Below are 23,617 nucleotides of genomic sequence, written 5' to 3'. Positions count from 1 at the left end.
TCAATAGTATTGAGTCTTCCAGTCCGTAAATATGTTATTTCTCTCCGTTTATTTAGATCTTTAATTGCTCAGCGGTGTCTTGTATTTTTAACGTACAAGTTTTGTATTTCTTTTAAAAAAGTTTTTCCTAGGTATTTTTATTTTTGATGTTATTGTGAATGGAATTATTTAATTCCATTTTCTGATTGTTTGTTGCCAGTATATAGAAAAATCAATTGATTTTTGCTTCTTGATCTTAGATCCTAAGACATTACTACACTAGTTTACTAGTTCTGGAGCTTTTATTTATTATTTTTTTTTTATCCTTTATTTATTTATTTATTTTTTTGGTGAGGAAGATTGGCCCTGAGCTAACATCTGTTGCCAATCTTCTTTTTCTTTTTCTTCCTTTTCTCCCTAAAGCCCCAGTACATAGTTGTATATCCTACTTGTAGGTCATTCTAGTTTTTCTATGTGGGATGCCACCACAGCATGGCTTGATGAACAGTGCGTATGTCTGTGCCCAGGATCTTAACCGGCAAACCCTGGGCCACCAAAGTGGAGTGTGTGAACTTAAACACTTGGCCATGGGGCCAGCCCCTATGGAGCTTTTAAAAAGATGCCTTAGAATTTCCTGTATATACAATCGTGTTGTCTAAAAATAAAGATACTTATGCTACTCCATTTCCAATCTAGATGCCTTTTGTTTCCTTCTCTTTCCATTTTGCACTTGTTAGGACCTTCAGTACATTGTTGGATAGAATTGGTGAGAATGGAATTCCCAGTCTTAGGGGAAAAGCCTTCAGTCTTTCATATTTATGTAGGATGTCAGTTGTAGGTTTTTAAGATACTCTTTATCAGGTTGAGGAGGTTCCCTTCTTTTCCTAGTTTGTTGAGAGTTTTTATCATAAATGGGTGCTGGATTTCTGTCAGATGCTTTTTCAGTGTCCATTGAGATGATCATTTGGTTTTTGTCCTTTAGTCTATTTATATGGTATATTACATTAATTGCTTTTGATATGTTAAAAAAACCTTGCATTCCTCTCACTTAGTCATTATGTATAATCCTTTCTATATGTTGCTGGATTTGATTTCCTAATATTTTGTTAAGGAGTTTCAAGTCTATGTTAATAGGTGATATGAGTCTGTACTTTTCTTCTGATATCTTTGTCTGGCTTTTGTATCAAGGCACTACTGGCCTCATAAAATGAGTTGGGAAGTGTTTACCTCCTTTATTTTTTAAATGAGTTTGTGTAGAATTGGTATTATTTTTTCCTTACTTTTTGATGGAATTTATTAATGAAGCCATCTGGACCTGAACTTTTCTTTGTGGGAAGATTATTAATTACTAATTCAATTAGTTTACCCACTGTAGATCTATTCAGATTTACTATTTCTTCTTGAGTCATGTTGGTACTTTTAAATTTTTTTTATGCAGAATACACTTTTTATTTAAGTTGTCTGATTTGCTGGCAGAAAGTTATTAGACAACTTCCATGTTTTCAGCCTTTCTACTCATTTCTCCCTTTGGGATCTGCTGACTGCAAGACCAGAGCCTTTTCTATGGGTCTCCTAGGCAGACTGGTTTCCTTCCTGCGTGAGTTATGGGCTGTGGTGTTTTCAACTCTGCTTCATCTGTCTTCTATCATCTTTTAATGTTCCAAAAATTTGTTGAAATATCTCTCAGTTGATGACCCTCTAGTCTCTTCACAATCGTTGGTTAAAATTATTTTACAAGCATTTTCACAGGGAAACTTGAAAAAAGGGCTATTTATGCCACCATCTTGAACCAAAACCTCTATTGATTTAATAAAGAAAGAAAAAATTGATATATTTCTTTTCACTTTTGAGAAATAAGTACATCATGTTTTCTTTTTAACTAGATAAAGTGTCTCCTATATTGATTATTTTATTTCTGAAAGGAATGTTTTTCTGTTGGAAAGAGCATGGCAGTTTGGAAGTATGTATGGATGGGCAAATTCTTGTTTTCATACTTAATTAACTGTATGACAAAGGGGAAGTTATTTAATCTTTCTGTCATTTAGTTTTATCTGTGAAGTGGGGATAATTATCCCATTGTGTCTTTAACAACAGGTGTGAAGATTAGAGTAGAGATAATATATGTGAGACATTTAGGGTCTGACTAGGTGATCGGTAAAAGGCTTCTATTATTGTTTTTCCCAGTGAACAAAATCTTTTCCTGTAGCCGCAGAATGATAGAATCATAGAGTTTTATAGCCGAAAGGATTTTCATTCTGACTTCAGGAACTTCTCCAGCAGTTCCCAGGGCCCCCAGCCTTCTTTCTCCTCACCTACCCTAAGCTTGCTGCATCCTTCTAGGCAGGCCTTACTCACACACAGGATGAAGTTTGTTTGATGCTCAGGATTCAGCAGGTAGATACGATGAGCATGTCTGCTATTAAAAATCCCCCAATAACCCAGTTATTAAGGTCATCTACTTTATAGTGGCAGAATCTGAACCCAGATGTCCTGATTCCTGAACTATGTTGCTGTCATATTACTACCTCTTTACTGTACAATCAACAAAATAGTGAGGTGATTACTTTTGTAGTTGGAATAATCAACCTTTCTCTCTCCAGTTACAGAATACCTTGAAGATCTCCCACCCCTCCTTTCATACTCTTATTCCCTCACTTGAGAATGGTTCATTGAGCACCTGCTGTGTACTGATTAAACTGAGACATCACCTGAGATGTTACTGAGACAGTGCCTTGACTCTTTTCTCTGGTCCATCTTATTGAAAAGAATAAGTGTAAAGTTCACAAAGTATTGGATTCCTAGGTTTGCAAAAGTCTAAGTTAGAAGGCCCATTCTGGGTACCTACCTTGGTATGGTGTCTCAGACAGATATTCAACAAACCTCCAGCCTCTACTCACTGGACAGCAGGAGTGGGAAGGAGTATTTTATCATACAGCATCACTGACCTGATCAGCATCCCAGGTGAAGTTGGGATCCAGAACATAATACATTGAATGATAAAGAGGTTAAAGCTATCTCAGAACAACTTGTTGTTTTTCCTGAACTATGCCTTTCTGCAAAATGGAACGTAAGAAGACATGAATTGTGGTTCATATCTGGTATAGATTTTGAATTGAATTGTAGCTATGAATATTATAGTGTGATATAAACTTCTAGCCAATAATAAATACAAAGGAGCATATGAGCCTCTATGTCACTCACTGCTGACTTGTACTGTATGTCTCTAGAAGTCTGAGGAATGGTCTTTTGAAGAATGCATCTGTGTCTTCTGCAAAACCAAATGTAAAGTCTTTTCCATCAGTATGCTTTTTTTTTAAAACTTTTTATTAAGATTATGATAGTTTACAACCTTGTGAAATTTCAGTTGTACATTATTGTTTGTCAGTCATGTTGTAGGTGGTGCACCTCTTCACCCTTTGTGCCCACCCCCACCTCTCCTTTCCCCTCGTAACCACTGATCTGTTCTCTTTGTCTACATGTTTAACTTCTACCTCTGAGCAGAGTCATACAGAGTTCATCCTTCTCTATCTGGCTTATTTCACTTAACATAATTCCCTCAAGGTCCATCCATGTTGTTGTGAATGGGACAATTTTATCCTTTTTTATGGCTGAGTAATATTCCATTATATATATACCATATCTTCTTTGTCCAATCATCAGTTGATGGGCACTTAGATTGCTTCCATGTCTTGGCTATTGTAAATAATGCTGCGATGAACATAGGGGTGCATGGGACTTTTGGAATTGCTGATTTCAAGTTCTTTGGATAGATACCCAGTAGTGGGATGGCTGGGTCATATGGTATTTCTATTTTTAATTTTTTGAGAAATCTCCATACTGTTTCCATAGTGGCTGCACCAATTTGCATTCCCACCAGCAGTGTAATAAGGGTTCCTTTTTCTCCACAACGTCTCCATCAGTGCTCTTTTAAACCTCATATTTATAAGTAACCATACATAGTTTAGGAATAAGGCGAGAACACTCTTATAAAATTTCAGAGAAAAGAGAGCTTGATTTTAGAGTAATGAGGAAGAATGAGTAAAGCCCATCAAGAAGGGTGTGGTCTCTGAATTAGGTACTGCAAATCATTTCCAGTATAACTGTCTCTCTACAAATAAGGAGAAAGAATTCTGGGAGGAATATGGTACCAAACCAATATGTATACTGTTAATAAAATGTTCAACAGTTCATTTTTTCTTATGATTTAAATAAGACAGTCCTGCTGTTTTCATATCTATTAGTTTCTGTTCTAACTGCCCTTTATACGCATTTGAATAGTGTGTTTATCATTTTCTTAGGCAACAAGATGCTGTCTTAAACTCACCTACCCCTGATGAAAGCCCATTTTCAAAGCAGACCACCTCTGCAATAGAGAAAGACATCTTGGTAAGGAGCTGTTTCTTTTGTCAGTATTATTGAAAGTAAAAAAAGCACTTGGAGATACTTTTATGCTTTTGACTTATTCTCTGCTGCTCCCTTGTGAAGCTCTGTGGTTCTAGGAGTGAATGCAGAGTTCCATAAAGTTGCTCTCCTGGATTAATGAAGGAAGTCACTCTCCCTTGCTGCCTAAGCCCACAGTCTTAGGCAAGAGTCTCAGGTTTAGCTGCTCCTTTCATTACAGCTAGCCTCTGCCTTGTAGAGAGAGACATTCTACGTCTTTATTCTTCTATGAGATATTATCCTGATTACATAATGTACACATTACAGAGCATATTAACTTACTGTAGAAATAGTAATTCTCTGAGTATTTCAAATACAGAATTTTAAAAAATGTAAATATCAAAGATTTTAGCATTTCTAATTTGAAAGTATTTTGATGCTTAAATATTTTTCTAATAAGTGACATATAAAAACTTCTTGTGAAAATATATTGAAGTTAAATGTCTATTATTAGAGAAATACTATCTGGTCTTAAAATGAATATTTGATGCACACATTTAATAGCAGCTATAAAATTCTAGTGTGGAATGTTAATAGGCCAGTTGGGAGTTTCCTAAATCCTGTTGTGTAACATTTCTGAGATTCATGTTTAGGAATACTGATTCACTTGAGGCTTTAAGATCAAATTCTGATGATCAGTAAGAAAAGGATAAAAACTGGCATACCAAATTTTCACATGTTTATAAAACACTGAACTCTACTTCCACGTGTGCTCTGTTCAGTACTTCATAGATTTGGTAGTATAACTTTTATGTTTTAAAATGGAGTTATGAACTAAGATATGAGCTTTAATTTTCATGAAATATATATTTTTTTGAATTTAGGAGATCTCAGATAATGCCTACATGAATTACATAAAATGTATTTTTATGATTTGTAAATACTTTGTTCTCGTAAAGTTTTAATTTTGCTTTGTAGTTTTATTTTTGATAAACATACTTCTTTTGTTATAGTACTAAACTCATCTACATTTCTGGTCTCCTTTATGTAGAGATATTACTATTACATTCACCATGGAATTGATACGGACCATGTAGCCCCAATGGAAGATTCTTGGCTAGAGAATGTATTGAATTTAGTTCCCCAACATCTGAAAGTCCTCACTAACAGCATACTTGTACTATCTGATGAAATGAGAGAAGATTACCTTCTTAGTGTAAAAAAATCCATAGGTAAATCGATATTTCTCCTTGCTTTCTAATTTGAATATGTGACTCATTAAGGATAAATTTTTTTAATAGAGAGTCAATACCTACACTTGTAACTGTTTATTATATTTATTATGCTCTTTCTTGTATTGCTGTTACATTGCTTAAGATCGTAGGCAAATTTCATTAATAAAGTATAACAAAACTTTTTTTAAAAACTCTTTCTATTAGTAGGGATATATTAATTAACATGTAATTAATTAACATTAATTAACTACTTAGTTAACATTAACATTGCTGATATCATAAATTAGAATGTGATTAATTACAAAATTGTTGCTATGGACCAGGAGCTGGCAAACTACAGCTCACAGGCCCAGTCAGGCCCACTGCCTGTTTTGGTAAATAAAGTTTTATCAGAACACGGCCACACACATTCATTTGCATATTGCCTTTGGCTGCTTTTGAGCTAAGAGAGCAGAATTAAATAGTTATGATTGAGACTTTGTGGCTCACAAAGTTGAAAATATTTACAATCTGGCCCCTTTACGTGGAAAGTTTGTTAACTCGTGATATAGAACAATAGATTCTAAGACTGACTAATCATCAGAATCGTTTTTAAAATACTAATTTCTGGACCCATCTGAATTAAAATCTCTAGAGTCAGGGCTATACTTTTTAAAATTGATACTTTTGAACCTATACTTTTTAAAAAGGTTCTCCAATTGGTTGTGTTAGTAAACCTGGTATAATTGATGTTATGTTCAGAGTTGAAGAAATCATAATGTTTTGGAGAGGCCTGGGGACCCCTCAGGGAGAAAAGCATTCATTGCATTTAAGACTCCTATTGAGTGCCATGGTAATATAAAAATAAAAAGCCAAATCCTTACCTCTAAAGTTCATAGTGTAATGAGGGAGATGGCCAAATCACTAAATGACATATCAGAGTAGTAGGTGCAGTGAGGAGGGAAATGGAGGACCGGCTCTAAGGGAGAAGAAGTCATGCCCCACTTGTTGGGAAGGACTCTGGGGCCACCTGAACGGAGTCTTGAAGGATGAACAGTGTACTGGGGAACATGCTGGGCCAAGGAAATGGTGTGAGCGATGGTGGACACACATGAAAGGTTGTTCCAGGCTTGTAAGCAGTTCTGCTGGCCAAAGTAGAGGGTGCATCTTTGGGAAGGCGACAGAATATGAAGAGCCTTACATGCTTTTCTGAAGCACTTAAAGAGAAGATGCTAAAGGATTTTAAGCTGAGGGGTAATAACATGTTGGCATTTTAGAAATAGCATCTTGAAGGACAGGCAGGAAAATTAGATTAATGTGAATTAGAGACCACAGAGGACAAAAGCGAAATAGCTCACTTTACTGATTTTTATAACAAGATTGTTTTGTGCTCCTAAGCAATTTAAAAGAGAACAAGGCAATTTGTATCTTTCCTCAGTGAAGGGAAACTATTGCCGCTCTGTATTATTGACCTTTAGTTCAACAAGAACTACTTTTGATGGAATAGCTATAAAGGAAAATGTAATATTAAAAGAAATTATCATCTCAAATGAAAGAACAGGGACGTTGTTAAGAAAGGGAACATACACTCTCAAAGACAGAGACATCAGATTTTCTCATAAAATTTAAAACATTTTCTTATTTGTAAATGCACAAATTGCTCATTATTTTAGAAAACATAACATAAAGAATTAATTCAATGAAATTAGTTTTGCAATTGCTTTGAGGTATACTGCAATTAGTATAAGGTTATTGATCATAACTTTTCAATTTTCTTCTAGTTGATTTTGTTTTAAAAGATCCTAGAGAAGAAGAAGATGATAAACAGGCAGGTGAACTTCTACCCCATCGTGCTGAGTAAGCAATCACATTGTTCTAAGAATACTGGTTATGTGACCATTCCTGTGTATGTGTCTGTATTTGTACACCAGTTATATCTTCTCATGTATGTATGTGTGTTTATTTACATACTTCATATGTGCAACTGATTGTTCTTCCTATCTTTGTTTATTTATTTATGTACTTAAGCCCTAATGTGTTACATTTACAAATTGATGGAAAGTTGGGTAGACAAAGAGACACATAGATGGACACCTGGGTGGTTAAAACATAAGTACCTTGGTGAAAGAATATAGATCTTTGTATCTCCACAGCTCCTAGCACAGGCTTCAGATTAATAGGGATATAAAAGCTTGACGGCAATTTGAATGCCCACAAACACATTGGGAATGTTGTATAAAAATATATAGAATATATTTCAATTTATTACATGGATTAAAATATAGAACACAATGGGAAAATCCACTTCCTATATATTTTCCGTAAAATAATTAACATTTAGGAATAAATCTCTTAATGGGTTTGAAGAATAGAGCTTATATTTATATGATTAAGTAACCAATTCAGTTTTACTTTGTTTCCTTCATATCATTTAAAAGTGCCCCAAATTGTTTCCCATAATGAGAAAAAAAAAACCCAGTCATGTAGCCATTTCCAACACATCTTCTATGGAGAACAGCTTTTCTACTGGGGATAGACAAAAGTCATCCTTTGTCATTGTGAAGGTGGTATAGCCACAACTGAAAAACTAAATTAAACTTACTCTATGATAAAGCAAGACTAAGTGTTTAAAATCAATGAGAGTAGAAAAATTATAGACATAAAATGTCAATGTTTAAATATACTCTGAAAGATGAACATGACACATCTGCAATATATAAAAGATGACTGTTCATATCATGGGAGTTCCAGAATAAATGTCTTCAAGTAGGAATGTTAGTGTTTGTGCTTTTGTAAATGACCTTTACACATTAACAAAGGTGAAGTTCAAGGGGATTTCCAAAGGCAGACTGGACTATATCCTTAAAATATCTTAAAAATAAAGGAAAAATGTAAATTTTTTATGTCCTGAAATTAAGAGAATCTTTCAAGATATTTATGAAGCATAGCTGGCTACTGTTTGATCATTATGAGTTATTTGTGGCCTCAATAGGATCAGGTAGTTAGAGAAAAAAATTAATTACCTTATGTGTTAAAGAATTAAATCTAATTTCAAATGTATTAATTATTACCCTGAAATTATACTAAACCATAATGAGTATGACTTTTATATATTTTAAACGTAATTGTATGTTTTGTTATTACCATTAGGGATACATCATGTTTTTTATTAAACTTAAACCATTACAACTAAAAAAGTACATTGACTATAAAAATACTTTCTTTTGATTTTTAAAGACGATAACTAAATATTTTCTCTTTGTTTTCAGGATGGAAATTCTTCCAAAACCTTGGAGGAAATCTTTTCTGTCTGCAAGCAGTTATATTAGGGATCACCTGAACGCAATGAACCCTACGATGCTGGCTGTGCTGGATTTGTGGCACGGTACTTTTAAGTGAGTATTTCTGGACTCATTGGACTTTTTTAAAGGAGAGATGAAAGTTATTTTATTTTTTTTTGTATTTTTATGTTTTTGTGAGGAAGATTGGCCCTAAGCTAATGTCTGTTGCCGTCTTCCTCTTTTTGCTTGAGGAAGGTTGTCTCTGAGCTAACATCTGTGCCAGTCTTCCTCTAGTTTATTTGTGGGATGCTGCCACAGTGTGGCTCGATGAGTGGTATGTAGGTCTGTGCCCAGGATCCAAAACTGCGAACCCTGGGCTGCTGAAGTGGAGCACGCAAACTTAACCACTATGCCACCAGGCTGGCCCCTGAAAGTTATTTTAGCACATCTTAATTCTTTCTTTTACTTTTTTAGTGGCAAATTAAGAAAAAAATGACAAATTTAAACATAAGTATTTAAATATGGTTTTAAATGAACAACATAGACATATATAGAGAACCAGTGAACGTCACCTTTCATCTCTGACCCAATCCTACCCACCCCGTTACCACACATACTCGAAGGGATAATCATAGTTAAGGGGCTGAATTGTCATGCTTGTTTTAAATCCCACAGAGCATTAGCTGCTACACTCATCTATAGTGTTTGGAAACCTAGGAATATTGCCTGTGTGAACGGCATGAAGTAAAGTTCCTGGGTGACTGTTGGGATCATGCATGACCTCATATGCACTGTTGTGGTGGGATGGTGCAGCTGGGCGTGGCGAGTGCTTGGCAGAGCTGGGTGTGGACGCTGATGGTGCTGTGGAGCTAAAGAGCTTGGCCCTAGGGCTGAGGATGGTTTGCCTCCAAGTTTAGAAATTCTAGCTTCATATCCCCTCCGTTGCAGCACCCCTTCCAAGGCACTGGGGGTCCTAGCAATATTGTCCTAACAATATGCACCCATGGACATGTGTTTTTGTAAAATGTGCAAAAGTAATACAGATTTATCTTATTTTTCTTAAAGAAGGCCTCCCTTGTGCCCCCTCAAAACCTGGATTGTTCCTGCCTTATAATAAAAGAGATGATACCCTGGTCTCCAAGGTGGTCTGGTGCTGTGACATGATCTCCAGGGTCTCCTGGCTTTTATTGCTTGTATTGTCCTTATAGCATGAGAGTACGATAAAGGAGAACATTTTTTCTGCCTCCCACAGACCAGCAAAGACCAGCAAATCACAGCTAAGAGTTGTGGTTGTTTCAGAAGCACAGCTGTTGTCTGCTTTGGGAAACCCCTGGACATACACACTAGGGAGGGCATCACCAACCAGCTTCTCTGAACTCCTTCCAAAGTTCAGATCCTCAGTGCACAGGAGCACCTAACCCTCACCCTGTTCCTGGGGTCTGCTCTCAGGAAGCAAAGCCATCCAGGATTGCCCCAGCTCTGCCACCATCCTACCAGAGGCTCCCTAGTTCGTCCCTTGCTCTCCCACAGGTAAAATGACTGTGGGTTTGTGGTATTCAAGGCCCCTTCCCTCCCTCACTCCATCCCTCTCTCCCTCTCTTCCTTTGTTTAACACATTTTAATTTAATTTCTTTATTTATGTAATTTACATCAGTACATAAGTGTGATCATGTACACTTTTTTTTTTTTTTTTAAAGATTTTATTTTTTCCTTTTTCTCCCCAAAGCCCCCCGGTACATAGTTGTGTATTCTTCGTTGTGGGTTCTTCTAGTTGTGGCATGTGGGACGCTGCCTCAGCGTGGTCTGATGAGCAGTGCCATGTCCGCGCCCAGGATTCGAACTAACGAAACACTGGGCCGCCTGCAGCGGAGCGCGTGAACTTAACCACTCGGCCACGGGGCCAGCCCCGATCATGTACACTTTTTAAGGGCAGTCTTTTTTCCTTTACTTTGACTCCCACCAGCCTTTCTTTTCCTCATACCTGCCCTTCTTTCCACCAAACCAGCACAAGACCCATGATAACCTAGTGGGTATCTTCCCATATTTTTCTTTCTGCTCATATAACCATATACATATGTATATCCACATGCATGTACATGTATAGCATAAAACTGGCTTTTGTTGGTCAGACTACATACTGCTAGAAAGTGTATCCTTCCAGCTCTCCATTGTACACTGTGGATTTCTTTGATTGAAATTGGCTTATAAGAATAAGAAGAGGCTATCTCCCTGCCCCGTGTTTTTCTCACCTCTTTTCTCTTGGGTACTGGGGCTCAAATACCTCTCCCTGACAAGGCCCATGAGCTAATTCCGCTTGCAGTTATGAGGTCATGCAGTATAGTATATCACTTTCACAAAAGATTCTACATACAATAATACATTCCATTTTCAAAACACCACAATTGTTTTCTTTTACATCCATTCACGGATGGAATTGCTAGAACACACTGGCCTGGATGCTGGAGGAGGGCTCCATTGCCTAGGATTGTCCATAAAGGGCTAGACTTTGCCTGTTAGTCAATGTCAGGAGGCAAGAGACAAGACAATGCAGGAAGGAAGGGAAATAAAGAGTAGCAAAACTGAGATAAGAAAACAGTAAACAGTAGATGTGTCCAAAATTAGTGCCCATGGTCATGGTGGCAGAGGTGTTAGTAGCAGCAACTGAAGCAAACCTCAAGGCGTCCAGGATAAAGACAAATGAGAAAGCAGCTTTGCAGTCTGTGGGTGGAAAGAGGACCCCATCAACTCCTATGTTGCCTTTGCAGGCTTGAGTCATTTTACTCCCTATGTGAATATTAAGAAAGGGTGGGCAGTCATGAGTGCTGCCCCTCTGAGTAGAAGCTGGCATTGGAGATACAGGGTGTCCTTATTCTGGGTGACAGTCATTTACCCTGAATCTCAGCAGGTCTTGAAAATGTATTACATCTCTATGTGTGGCAGTGAGTTGGGGGATGACAACCTAAAAAATCATCTGAATAACTCTAAAATGCACGAGTGTGGAAAGCTGAAGGGATGCTGTCTAGGTAGGAATGTGCACATTCATGTCCTTCAGTATTTAAGCTTACAGAACCCACTTAATGTCAGAGATAGCATTTGTAATGCAGTCACAACCTGCACAGCAGATATTTTTGCTTGAAAAATAGTGTATATATGAGGGCACATGTACATATAGTGTATATATGAGTGTAGGAATTATCATAGGATATAAATTACAATAGTTGAATATAAAAGACAGATGTCTAAGAAAGTGAATTTCATCTTAAAAGATAAAATGGGTTTTTAAAAATTCATTATTTGACCCAAGTGAGCCCAAGAAAATATTGCTAGATTAGAACACTGTGGATTCATTTACTGTACTCAGAAAGGATACATGTTAAGTCACTCTTAAACATATTAAAAAGATACTTAATCTAACTCATAAGAGAAATGCAAAGACATTGAAATAAAAAGTACACCGAGAAATCATTTATTTCTATCAGAATGGCAAAATTCCAAAATATTGACATCATACTTCCTTCGTGAGATTTGAAGAAATGGCACCTTTTTGAGGGGAATCCAGCCACAGCTATTAAAATCACAAATTCATTTACACTTGAATCCAGCAATCTCACTTCTGGGAAATTAGCCTACAAATACACCTGAAAATATAGGAAATGATATAGGGTTAAGGTTCTTTATTGTTTATGAGAGGAAATGTAGGAAATGATATAGGTATAAGGCTCTTTTATTGCTCATTGCATTTGTTTATAAAAGTAAAAGACTGGAAACAACCAAGTATCCATCGATAGCTCACTGGCTCAGTAAGTTACAGCACATGCACGCAATGGAACATTACACAGCTATGAAATACAAATGAGAAAAATCTCAATAAGCTAATATGGAAAGATCTCCAGGATGGATTAATAAGTGAAAAAAGCAAACACAGAACACAAAAATGTGCTACTTTGAATGGGAGGGGGCTGGCAAGAACAAGACATATTTGTAACAGTGAAATTCATGGAACAAGCAAGAAATGTGGGCACTTGGAGTGGGATTTGGGGGCAACTTGGTTCCAGTAAGAAGTGAGATTAGCTTTGAGAACCAGAGATCAAAGTCAGCAACTGACTAGGTGTCGAGTCTAGAGTGTTGGGCTAGGACTGTTGAAATCTCTTCTGCTTGAAATCAGTGATGGACCCAGGTCAAGGTGGGTTTCAGCCTGCGATGATCAGGTGGTGGGTATGCGGGCAGGAAGGATGTGTGACTGACAGCTGAGTCTACAAAAATTTGTCTGATTGGCTGTCGCAGGTAAGGGATAGAGAGAGTTCAGAGAGGATCCTGAGGGTCACAGTCTGGGTGATTTGAGGCTGTTATTTGGCTCTATGAATAGAAAATTGAGATGAATAAGATATTTTGGTGGTTAGAAGACTCATAATCATAAAACTTTTAGAGACTTACAAGCATTTTCCTTCTGCTAACCAAGTTCAAGCTAAGGGATAGTGAGTAACCTTTTTTCCTGATTCTTTCCGTAGTTTTAAAGCAGTGGTTAAAACTATTGTTCTACCGCTAGGTTATTGTAGAGATTGTCCTGAGAAAGTAGGAAAGGTAGTATTTTTCCCATCTTCTTACCTATTGACCAAATGGGAAGTGTTCTCAGCAGAGATTTCAGGGAAAGTTGTTGTACATTAAAAGTTCTATAAAGACCTTTTAATCTCAAAACACCAAAGATGGCTGGCTTGTGCCTAGAATTCTGTCTCGGCCCCAACACTAAGGAGATGCAGGGAAAATCGGTTGGTGGCTCAGAAGCAAAGCGAATTCCGGGGCTCCTTCCCTAGCAATACTCTTAGTCAGCGTGCTTCACACCACGTGCACCTCTACGCTGATTGACAGCTGCAGCTTTAAAATGGAAAAACAGCTTGAAAACGTTGGCCAAGAAGCATGGAGAGCAGCTTACCTTTGGTGTGTGCTATTATGCTACATTTTAGAAGTATTTTATTTAAAACACTACACTGCTCAGTTGTCCAGAATAACACGTTATCAAAGGCACTCCAGCAATGGTCAAACCTATTTTGTGCCTAATCTATTATCGACGCCACGTAGTGAGTGCATTATAACCTAAGAGATGGACTTTAGCTTGTGAAAAGAATATAGATAAGTAGATTTGAAATGTGTTTTGTTTACTAGCCAGGATTTTGCATTGGTGTTGAAGTGAAGATTAAATCTGCTGTTTTTAATAGTGTTTGCTGTCTTTCAGATAACGTAGAAATCGCTTAATTACAATGGAAATCAAATAGCAGTTCCTCCGGTAGGGAAGGAATCTGTAGGTGAATTTAGGTAAATAACACCATGATACTAATAGGTAATATGGTCCTTTTATTTTAATCTGCCAGAGAAAGTTCTGAAATGAGCAAACCACATATATTACGAAGATCCATTGCATTGTAGTCAGATAAGGGGTTGCATTGAAAACTGTTGACTGGAGTAAGCGCTGTCTTTTCTAAAATAATTAAAACCAGACAGGTTCAAAAGATTGTGATACACGGGGTCTTAGTTATTTGTGAGAACTCCCTCACTCCATGACTCCCTAATATCAGGATGCTTTCTTTGCAGAGAGGGTGCAGTTTTTGTGTTAGGAGCAGGGGGCCCTGTAAACTCTGAGCCCTGCCTCTTTTCCTGTTTTAATTGTTCCAGATTGAAAGCAAAACTCAGTCTAAACTATCCATCAAATCCCAGACACTGCAGCCTTCTACTTCACAGTGCGGCTTCATAACGTCACAGTGTTCCTGTTGAATTGAATTATGTTAATTATTTTAAAAGTTGGAATATCTTATGCTCTTGAATATTTAATTTTATGAAACACAAATTTTAATGATAAAACCTAAATTATCATAGTTTTTGAGAAGAGATTAATTAGCAAAAATATTAAATGCAAAAACCCTCATACTTAAATCGCTTTTCATTTTTATCTCTTGCAGAAAATTGCGTTTAGTGGATGTAGAAGAATTTCACAATCGCCAGGAGGCATTAGAGCTGGCGACCTTTCAGAGCATTGTCATGAGACACATGGAATCTGCCAAAGAGACTCTACTTAAATTGTAAAGTTTTGAAATTTCGTGTAGGAAAACATAAATTTAAAAGTGTGATTGATAGAATACTGCATTTTAACTGCTTTTAGAAAATCCCATTTTAACAAATTTGTAATCATTTCTGTTTGAGAGTTAAATATGCTATCTTTAACTGCCTTGGTCTGTAATATCTACCCAGATGTTCTACACCACATAGATTGTGCAGAAACTAAAATGATTATAATTAATGGTTACTTTTTTCTCAGTGTCTGGTTTCTACCTCTGCTCTGATTGGATCAGAGGGTTGGAAACCGTGGGGGAACAATCATCAACCAATCATTTGCCACATATTTATTTGACATCTATTATTAATACGTGCAAGGTGCTGTGCCTCTTTCATTTTGTTTTTGGATTCATGACGCAGAAGAGTTTAAAGAATAATTGGGTGGGAAAATACATTCTTTAAAGGAGTTTAAAATCTCATTGGGAGGTTGGCTTCATCAAATGATAACCAAACATCTTCTTAGACTGGCTCTTCAAACTGGTAACCACGTATGATTATTATTGATGCTGGTGCCACACAATGTGCTCTGAAACAATACAGGAAATTGTCTCTATCATGGGTTATTAAATTATTATAAAGAGGACATTAAAATTAGATCAAATTTAAGATAACAGAGGACATGAAACTCCAGTATAGCTTCATAATTTCCAAAAGTTACTTAGAAATATATCTTGATAATTTAAGACTGAATCTTTCCTAATCTTTTTTTTTCTCCAATGTGTTAGAATCAAATTCTTTGTCTGACATTACTTGAAAAACTTTTATTTAGTATTAGTATTTACTTAACATAAACAGAGAAGAGGTTCAGAATGAAACCTCATAATTATTACAGAGAAGAAAATGGCTCTAAAGGACAGAATAAGAATAAATTTTCTTGATCTGTAACTTCAGGGCTCTAGCCAAGGAATACATTACCCCTGTAAATTTTAGTAAATTGGGGTGTCAAAGTGCAGAGTAGAGTACAAACGTTTATTGAATGATGTTGCTGAGAGATGTAGATTGATTAGCTGTATCTGCTGATGCTTCCTGATTGATTCTAAGGGAAGAAGCTTCTGACTGTAATTTAGTGAGCCAGAGTGTGTTTATCATGGGTAAAAGGCGGAGCATCAGCTCACCACAGTGGAGAAGCATATAGCAAGTGATTGATTACAGCGTCTACCCCAAACCCAGGCATCTCCTCTTAGTCCTCATCCTCAGCTCTACTCAGTAGGTGCTGTGGTTTATCACCCTGCCTTCTGGAAATCTCTCTTTCTGTGTCCCTGTCCGTCTCTGTTTCTTTTCTTCTATTTCTTTTTTGGCACTACTTATTCTTATCACCAAGAGTAAGGGCTCCCCAGGTGTTTGATGTTTTTTCTCTTCTTTATATTCTCCAAAATTTCATGATTTCAGCTGTCTCAAGATCTTACGTGTTTCTGAGCTCTAGGCCCTTATTATGAATTTTGTACCACATATCTCCACTTGAATGCCATGTCGGCACCTGAATCTCAGCATCCCCATGATAGTGCTTATTCTGTCTTCCAGACCTGCTGCTCTCCCTGTTCTGGACCATCCCCAAGCCAAATTGAAAACTTTGTGACTTTTTTTGTCTCTTTTTATTTAGAAAAAATTTTTTTCAATTATTTTATTGAAGTCATATTGATTTATAACATTGTATAGTTTCAGGTGTACATTATTATATATCAGTTTCTGTGTAGACTGCATCGTGCTCACGCCCAATAGTCTAATTTTTATGCATCACCGTATATATGTGCCCCTTTACCCCGACCCCCACCCCCTTCCCCTCTGGTAACCACCAATCTGTTCTTTTTATGCATGTATTTGTATATCTTCCATATGAATGAAGTAATATGGTGTTTGTCTTTCTCCGTCTGTCTTATTTTGCTTAATATAATATCCTCAAGGTCCATCCATGTTGTTGCAAATGGGATGACTTTGTCTTTTTTTATAGCTGAGTACTATTCTATTTTATATATATATGATATATATAAATAATATGTATAATATAATATACATTATATAATTATATATATTAAATATATAATATAATATACTTGAGTTAATTTTTGTGTATGGTGTAAGATAATGGTATACTTTCATTCTTTTCTATGGGTCTGTCCGGTTTTCCCAACACCGTTTATTGAAGAGACTTTCCTTTCTCCATTGTATGTTCTTGACTCCTTTGTTGAAGATTAGCTGTCCATAGATATGTGGTTTTATGTCTGGGCTTTCAATTCTGTTCCATTGATCTGTATGTCTGTTTTTGTGCCAGTCCCATGCTGTTTTGATTATTATAGCTTTGTAGTATATTTTGAATTCAAAGATTGTGATGCCTCCAGCTTTGTTCTTTGTTCTCAGGAGTGCTTTTGCTGTTCAGGGTCTTTTGTTGTTCCATATACATTTTAGGATTCTTTGTTCTATTTCCGTGAAGAATGTCATTGGGATTCTGATAGAGATTGCATTGAATCTGTAGATTGCTTTAGGTAGTATGGACATTTAACTATGTTTATTCTTCCAATCCATGTGCATGGAATATCTTTCCATTTCTTTATGTCGTCTTCAATTTCTTTCAATAATGTCTTATGGTTTTTAGTGTATAGGTCTTTCACTTCCTTGGTTAAATTTATTCCTGGATATTTTATTCTTTTTGTTGTGATTGTAAATAGGATTGTATTCTTGAATTCTTTTTCTTCTAGTTTGTTATTAGTGTATAGAAATGCAACTGATTTTTTAAGTTGATCTTGTACCCTGCAAGTTTATTGTATTTGTTGATTATTTCTAATAGTTTTCTGGTGGATTCTTTAGGGTTTTCTATATATAGAATCATGTCACTTGCAAACAGCAAGAGTTTCACTTCTTCCTTTCCAATGTGGGTACATTTTATTTCTTTTTCTTGCTTAATTGCTCTGGCCAAAACCTCCAGTACTCTGTTGCATAGGAGTGGTGAGAGTGGGCACCCTTGTCTTGTTCCTGTTCTCAGAAATATGACTTTCAGTTTTTCACCCTTAAGTATGATGTTGGCTGTGGGTTCGTCATATATGGCCTTTATTATGTTGAGGTACTTTCCTTCTATACCCATTTTATTGAGAGTTTTAATTACAAATGGATATTGGATTTTGTCAAATGCTTTCTCTGCATCTCTTGAGATGATCATGTGGTTTTTATTCCTCATTTTGTTTTTGTGGTGTATCACATTGATTGATTTGCAGGTGTTGAACCATCCCTGTGTCCCTGGTATAAATCCCACTTGATCATGATGTATGATCCTTTTAATGTATTGCTGTATTTGGTTGCCAATATTTTGTTGAAGGTTTTTGCATATATGTTCATCAGTGATATTGGCTTGTAATTTTCCTTCTTTTTGTTGTTCTTGTCTGGTTTTGGTATCAGAGTAATGTTGGTCTCATAAAATGGTTAGGAAGCATTCCATTTTCTTTGACTTTTTGAAATAATTTGATGAGGAGAAGTATTAAATCTTCTTTGAATGTTTGGTAGAGTTCTCCAGAAAAGACATCTGGTCCTGGACTTTTGTTTTTTTGGAGGTTTTTGGTTACCATTTCAATTTCTTTACTTGTGATTGGTCTATTCATATTCTCCATTTCTCCTTAATTCAGTTTTGGGAAGCTGTATGAGTCTAAGAATTTATCCATTTTCTTCTAGGCAGTTTGTTGGCATATAGTTTTTCATAGCATTCCCTTATAATCCTTTGTACTTCTGTGGTATCCATTGTAATTTCTTCTCTTTCATCCCTGATTTTATTTATTTGAGCCTTCTCTGTTTTTTTCTTAGTGAGTCTGGCTGATGGTTTGTCCATTTTGCTTATCCTCTCAAAGAACCAACTCTTAGTTTCATTGATCCTTTGTACTGTGTTTTTGGTATCTATTTTGCTTATTTCTACTCTAATTTTTATTGTTTCCCTCCTTCTGCTTACTTTGGGCTTTGTTTGTTCTTCTTTTTCTAGTTCTGTTAGGTGTAGTTTAAGTTTGCTTATTTGAGATTTTTCTTGTTTCTTAAGGTAGACCTGTGTTGCTATGAATTTCCCTCTTAGTACTGCTTTTGCTGCATCCCATGAGTTGGTATGTTGTATGTCTCCATACCAAAATGTCTCCAGATATTTTTTGATTTCGTCATTGATCCAATGGTTGTTCAGTAGCATGTTGTTTAGTCTACACATATTTGTGGCTTTCTCAGCTTTTTTCTCATAGTTGATTTCTAGTTTCATAGCATCGTGGTCAGAAAAGATGCTTGAGATGATTTCGACCTTCTTAAATTTATTGAGGCTTGCCTTGTTTCTCAACATATGGTCTACATTTGAGAATGTTCCATGTACACTTGAGAAGAATGTGTATTCTGCTGCTTTTGGATGGAACATTCTATATACATCTATTAAGTCCACCTGACCTAATGTTTCATTTCAGGCCACTGTTTCCTTGTTGACTTTCTGTCTGGATGACCTATCCATTGATGTAAGTGGGGTGTTGAGAGCCTCTACTATTATTGTGTTGCTGTCAGATTCTCCCTTTAGGTCTGTTAGTAGTTGCTTTAAATACTTTGGTGCTCCTGTTGTAGGTGTATATATATTCATAAGTGTTATTTCCTCTTGGTAGAATGTCCCTTTTATCATTATATACTTCCTCTCTTTGTCTCTCATTGCCTGTTTTATCTTGAAGTCTGCTTTGTCTGATATAAATATGGCAACACCTCTCTTCTTTTGCTTGCCATTTGCTTGGAGTATCATCTTCCATCCTTTCACTCTGAGCCTATGTTTGTCTTTAGAGCTGAGATGTGTTTCCTGGAGGCAGCAAATTGTTGGGTCTTGTTTTTTAATCCATCCAGCCTCTCTGTGTCTTTTGATTGGAGAATTCTATCTATTTACAGTTAGAGTGATTATTGATAGTGAGGGCTTAATGCTGCCATTTTTTCTCTTGTTTTCCATTTGTTCTCTATTTCCATTGTTTCTCTTTTCTTGTATTTCTGACTGCCATTTCATTTTGGTGGTTCTCTGTGAAGATTTTCTCGTTTTCTTTTTATTTATGATTCGTGTCACTATTCTGATTCTTTGTTTAGTGGTTACCATGACGTTTGTATAAAAGATCTCATAACCGAGGTAGTCCATTTTCTGATAGCCTCTTGTCTCCATTAGCCTAAACAGACTCCATCCCTTACCTCTTTCTCTTCTGAGTTATTGTCACAAATTCTTTCATGTGTTGTGAGTTTGTGACTAAATTGTTTATAGTTATTATTTTTTTTAAAGATTTTATTTTTTTCCTTTTTCTCCCCAAAGCCCCCCGTTACATAGTTGTATATTCTTCGTTGTGGGTCCACTTAGTTGTGGCATGTGGGATGCTGCCTCAGCGTGGTTTCATGAGCAGTGCCATGTCTGTGCCCAGGATTCGAACCAACGAAACACTGGGCCGCCTGCAGCGGAGCGTGTGAACTTAACCACTCGGCCATGGGGCCAGCCCCTGTTTATAGCTATTTTTGATGCTTTCTTTCCCTTTATCTTTTATGTTACAATTAAGTTTTTGCTAACCTCTTCTGATAGAGAGCTGCAATTTTCTAATTTTGTCTGTCTATTTATCTCCTTGCTCAAACATTTGCCTTTCTGTTTCAGGTAGGAGGGCTCCCTTCATCATTTCTTGTAAGGCAGGTCTAGTGGTGATGAACTACCTCAGCTTTTGTTTATCTGGGACACCTTTTATTTCTCCATCATGTCTGAAGGATAGTTTCCCTGGATAGAGTATTCTTGGCTGAAAGTGTTTTGTCTTTCAGTATTTTGAGTCTATTCTCCCCTACCCTGTAAAGTTTCTGCCAAGAAATCCACTGAAGGCCTGATAGGGGTTCCTTTGTAGGTTATTTTCTTCTGCCTTGCTGCCCTTAATATTTTTATTTGTCATTGACTTTTGCCAATTTTAATACTATGTGTCTTGGAGACGGTCTTTTTGCATTAATGTAATTAGGAGTTTGATTTGCTTCATGTACTTGTAAGTCTAGTTCTTTCCCCAGGTTTGGGAAGTTCTCAGCTATTATTTCCTTGAACAAGCTCTCTGCTCCTTTTTCCCTTTTTTCTGCCCCTAGAATACTTATAATCCTTATATTCCTTTTCCTAACTGAGATAGATATTTCTTGAACAATTTCTTCATTTAAAAAAAAATCTTAGTTCTCTTTCCTCCTTTACCTGAAGCGTTTCTGTATTTCTGTCATCTAATTCACTAATTCTACCCCCCATGAATCAGCTCTATTTTTTATGGTTTCTAGATTATTTTTTATCTCATTAATTGTGTTCTTTGTATCTAAAATTCCTGTTTGGTTTTTTTTAGAGTTTCAGTCTCTTTGGTGAAGTATTCCTTCTCATTAACTTTATTCCTGAGCTCATTGAGCTGTCTTTCTGAGTTTTCTTGTTACTCATTGAGTTTCTTTATGACAACTGTTTTGAATTCTCTGTCGTTTAGATTATAAATTTCTGTGACTTCAGGATTGCTTTCTGGAGACTTGTCATTTTCCTTCTGCTCTGAAGTGTTACTGAAGTTTGTCATGGTGTTTGATGAATTGATCCTTTGACAGAACATTTGCAGTAGTATCAGGTCACTGATTCCACCTGCCACTTCCGGGGGTGGACAGGAGCTTTGTTTTCTGACCCTGCCTTGTCTTCTGGAAGTTGTGCAGGTAGAGCCACTCTGTGTTTGCCTGGGCTGGCTGCAGCTGTTCTGCAGGTTGCACTCACATGCATGGGCAGGGCCTTTGCACTGGGCAGGCTGGGTGGACATTGTAGGCGGGGCCTTTGTGCTCAGCAGGGGACCAGCTGAGCTGCTGTGTGCTAGGCGGGAGGGGCACCCACTTGGTGGGTCCCATGGGATGTTGTGTTCTGTGGGCAGGGATGCCTTCTGAGTGGGCAGGGCACCTTCTTGCCTGTGTTGTGCTAGGGGTGAGGTGTGCCCACACAGGGGCTGAGCCACCACTCTGTGCGTCCCATGGGTTGCTGTTCTCCATGGCAGGGGCACCTTCTGAGTGGGCAGGTGCCTTCTTGCCTGTGCTGTGATCAGTGGGCAGGCGCCTTCTCAGAGACTGAGCTGCTGCCACTTGAAGTAGAGTGTTCTCACTGATGGGGCTGCTATGGCACCGCAAGTGCTCCCGCCTGCCAGGCTGCAACTCCAAAAGCATTTTTGCAGGTTGAGCTGTCCCTGCCTTCTCTTACAGTTGTGCCTGGCCACTGTGTGAGGATCTGTGACCTGGCTGGCTGCCATGAGGGAGGAGGAGGAGTGCACTCACCTAGTTCCACTGTCTCCTGGGGATCCAGTCCTACCACTTTCAGATGTATAGTTGCATAGATTTCTCAGATGTCCTCTTGTGCTGTGCAGGGAATCCTCTACTGGTTAATGAATGTCCATTTAGTTGTAACTTAAAGGGGAGAGACCAAGGGAAACAACTTGCTCCACCATGATGCTGATGTCATTCCTTTTTCTGTCTCTTTTGCTTATCATCTACATTCTTAGCTCCCTTACACTGTCCCAAGCTATATTCAGTGTGTTGCTAACTATTCTTTTTTGTTAAGATATAATTCACTTACTATAAAATTCACCACTTGAGTGTGTATAATTCAGTGGTTTATAATATATTCACAAGGTTGTGCAATAATCACCATTAATTCCATCACTCCAGAAAGAAACCCTGCATCTGTTAGTAGTCACTTCCCATTCCCCCTTCCACAAACTTCTGGCACTAATGTGCTTTCTGTCCCTATGGATTTCCCTAGTCTGAACATTTCATCTAAGGGGAATGGTACAATATGTAACATTAATGTCTGGCTTCTTACACTAAGCATACTATTTTCAAGGTTTATCCATGTTACAGCATGTATCAATATTTTTTTCCTTCTGACAGCCAAATAATATTCCCTTGTATGGTTATACCACATTTTATTTATCCATTCATCAGTTGATCAACATTTGTTGTTTCTTGTTTTTGACTATTATGAATAATGCTGCTATCAGCCTTTGTTTTGTAGAAACATATGTTTTCAGTTGTCCTGGATATATCCCTTGGAGTAGAATTGCTGGTTTATATGATAATTCTATGTTTAACTTTTTGAAGAACTCCCACAATGTTTTCTAAATGTAAGATTTTACATTCCTATCAACAAGTGTGAGGGTTCCAGTTTCTCCACATCCTTGCCAACACTTGTTATTGTCCATCTTTCTGATTATAACCATCCTAGTGGATGCTAAGTGCTATCTCAGTGTGCTTTTGATTTATTTCATGTCCTTATCGTCCATTTATTTACCTTGTTTAGATAAATGTCTATTCAAATCGTTGCTCATTTTGTATTGGGTTATCCATCTTTTTACTGTTGAGTAGTAAGAGTTCTTTCTATATTCTGGATACTAGACCCAAATATTTCTCCCATTATATGGTTTGTTTCATTTTCTTGATAATGTCCTTTGAAGCACAAGTATTTTTAATTTTGATGAAATCTAATTTAACTATTTCACGTATATTGATCTTGTATCCTGAAACCTTGCTAAACTTGTTTATTATGCATTGATCCTTTCTGGCTTTCTCTATATAAGATCATGTTATCTGAAAATAGAGATTATTCTACTTCCTCATTTCCTATCTGCATATGTTTTTTTCTTTTCCTTGTCTAATTGCTCTGATTAACCT

At 37.0% G+C, this 23,617-nt stretch overlaps 1 protein-coding gene across 3 annotated transcripts in view; it reads left to right on the top strand.

The window, feature by feature from the left end:
• DNAH7 (dynein axonemal heavy chain 7) overlaps window positions 1-23,617 on the top strand; it is a 235,229-nt gene that overhangs the window by 20,189 nt on the left and 191,423 nt on the right. For all 3 annotated transcript variants that reach the window (XM_070581701.1, XM_070581700.1, XM_070581702.1), the window contains exons 6-10: window positions 4,278-4,365; window positions 5,411-5,591; window positions 7,355-7,430; window positions 8,843-8,968; window positions 14,806-14,925. In XM_070581701.1, coding sequence (XP_070437802.1) covers window positions 4,278-4,365; window positions 5,411-5,591; window positions 7,355-7,430; window positions 8,843-8,968; window positions 14,806-14,925 — 591 coding nt within the window. The remainder of the gene's footprint in view (window positions 1-4,277; window positions 4,366-5,410; window positions 5,592-7,354; window positions 7,431-8,842; window positions 8,969-14,805; window positions 14,926-23,617) is intronic.

This window comes from Equus przewalskii, chromosome 17, assembly GCF_037783145.1.
Source record: "Equus przewalskii isolate Varuska chromosome 17, EquPr2, whole genome shotgun sequence".
NCBI lineage: Eukaryota > Metazoa > Chordata > Mammalia > Perissodactyla > Equidae > Equus > Equus przewalskii.
The sequence above is the reverse complement of the archived record's forward strand: the minus strand, read 5'-3'. Positions and strand labels throughout refer to the sequence as shown.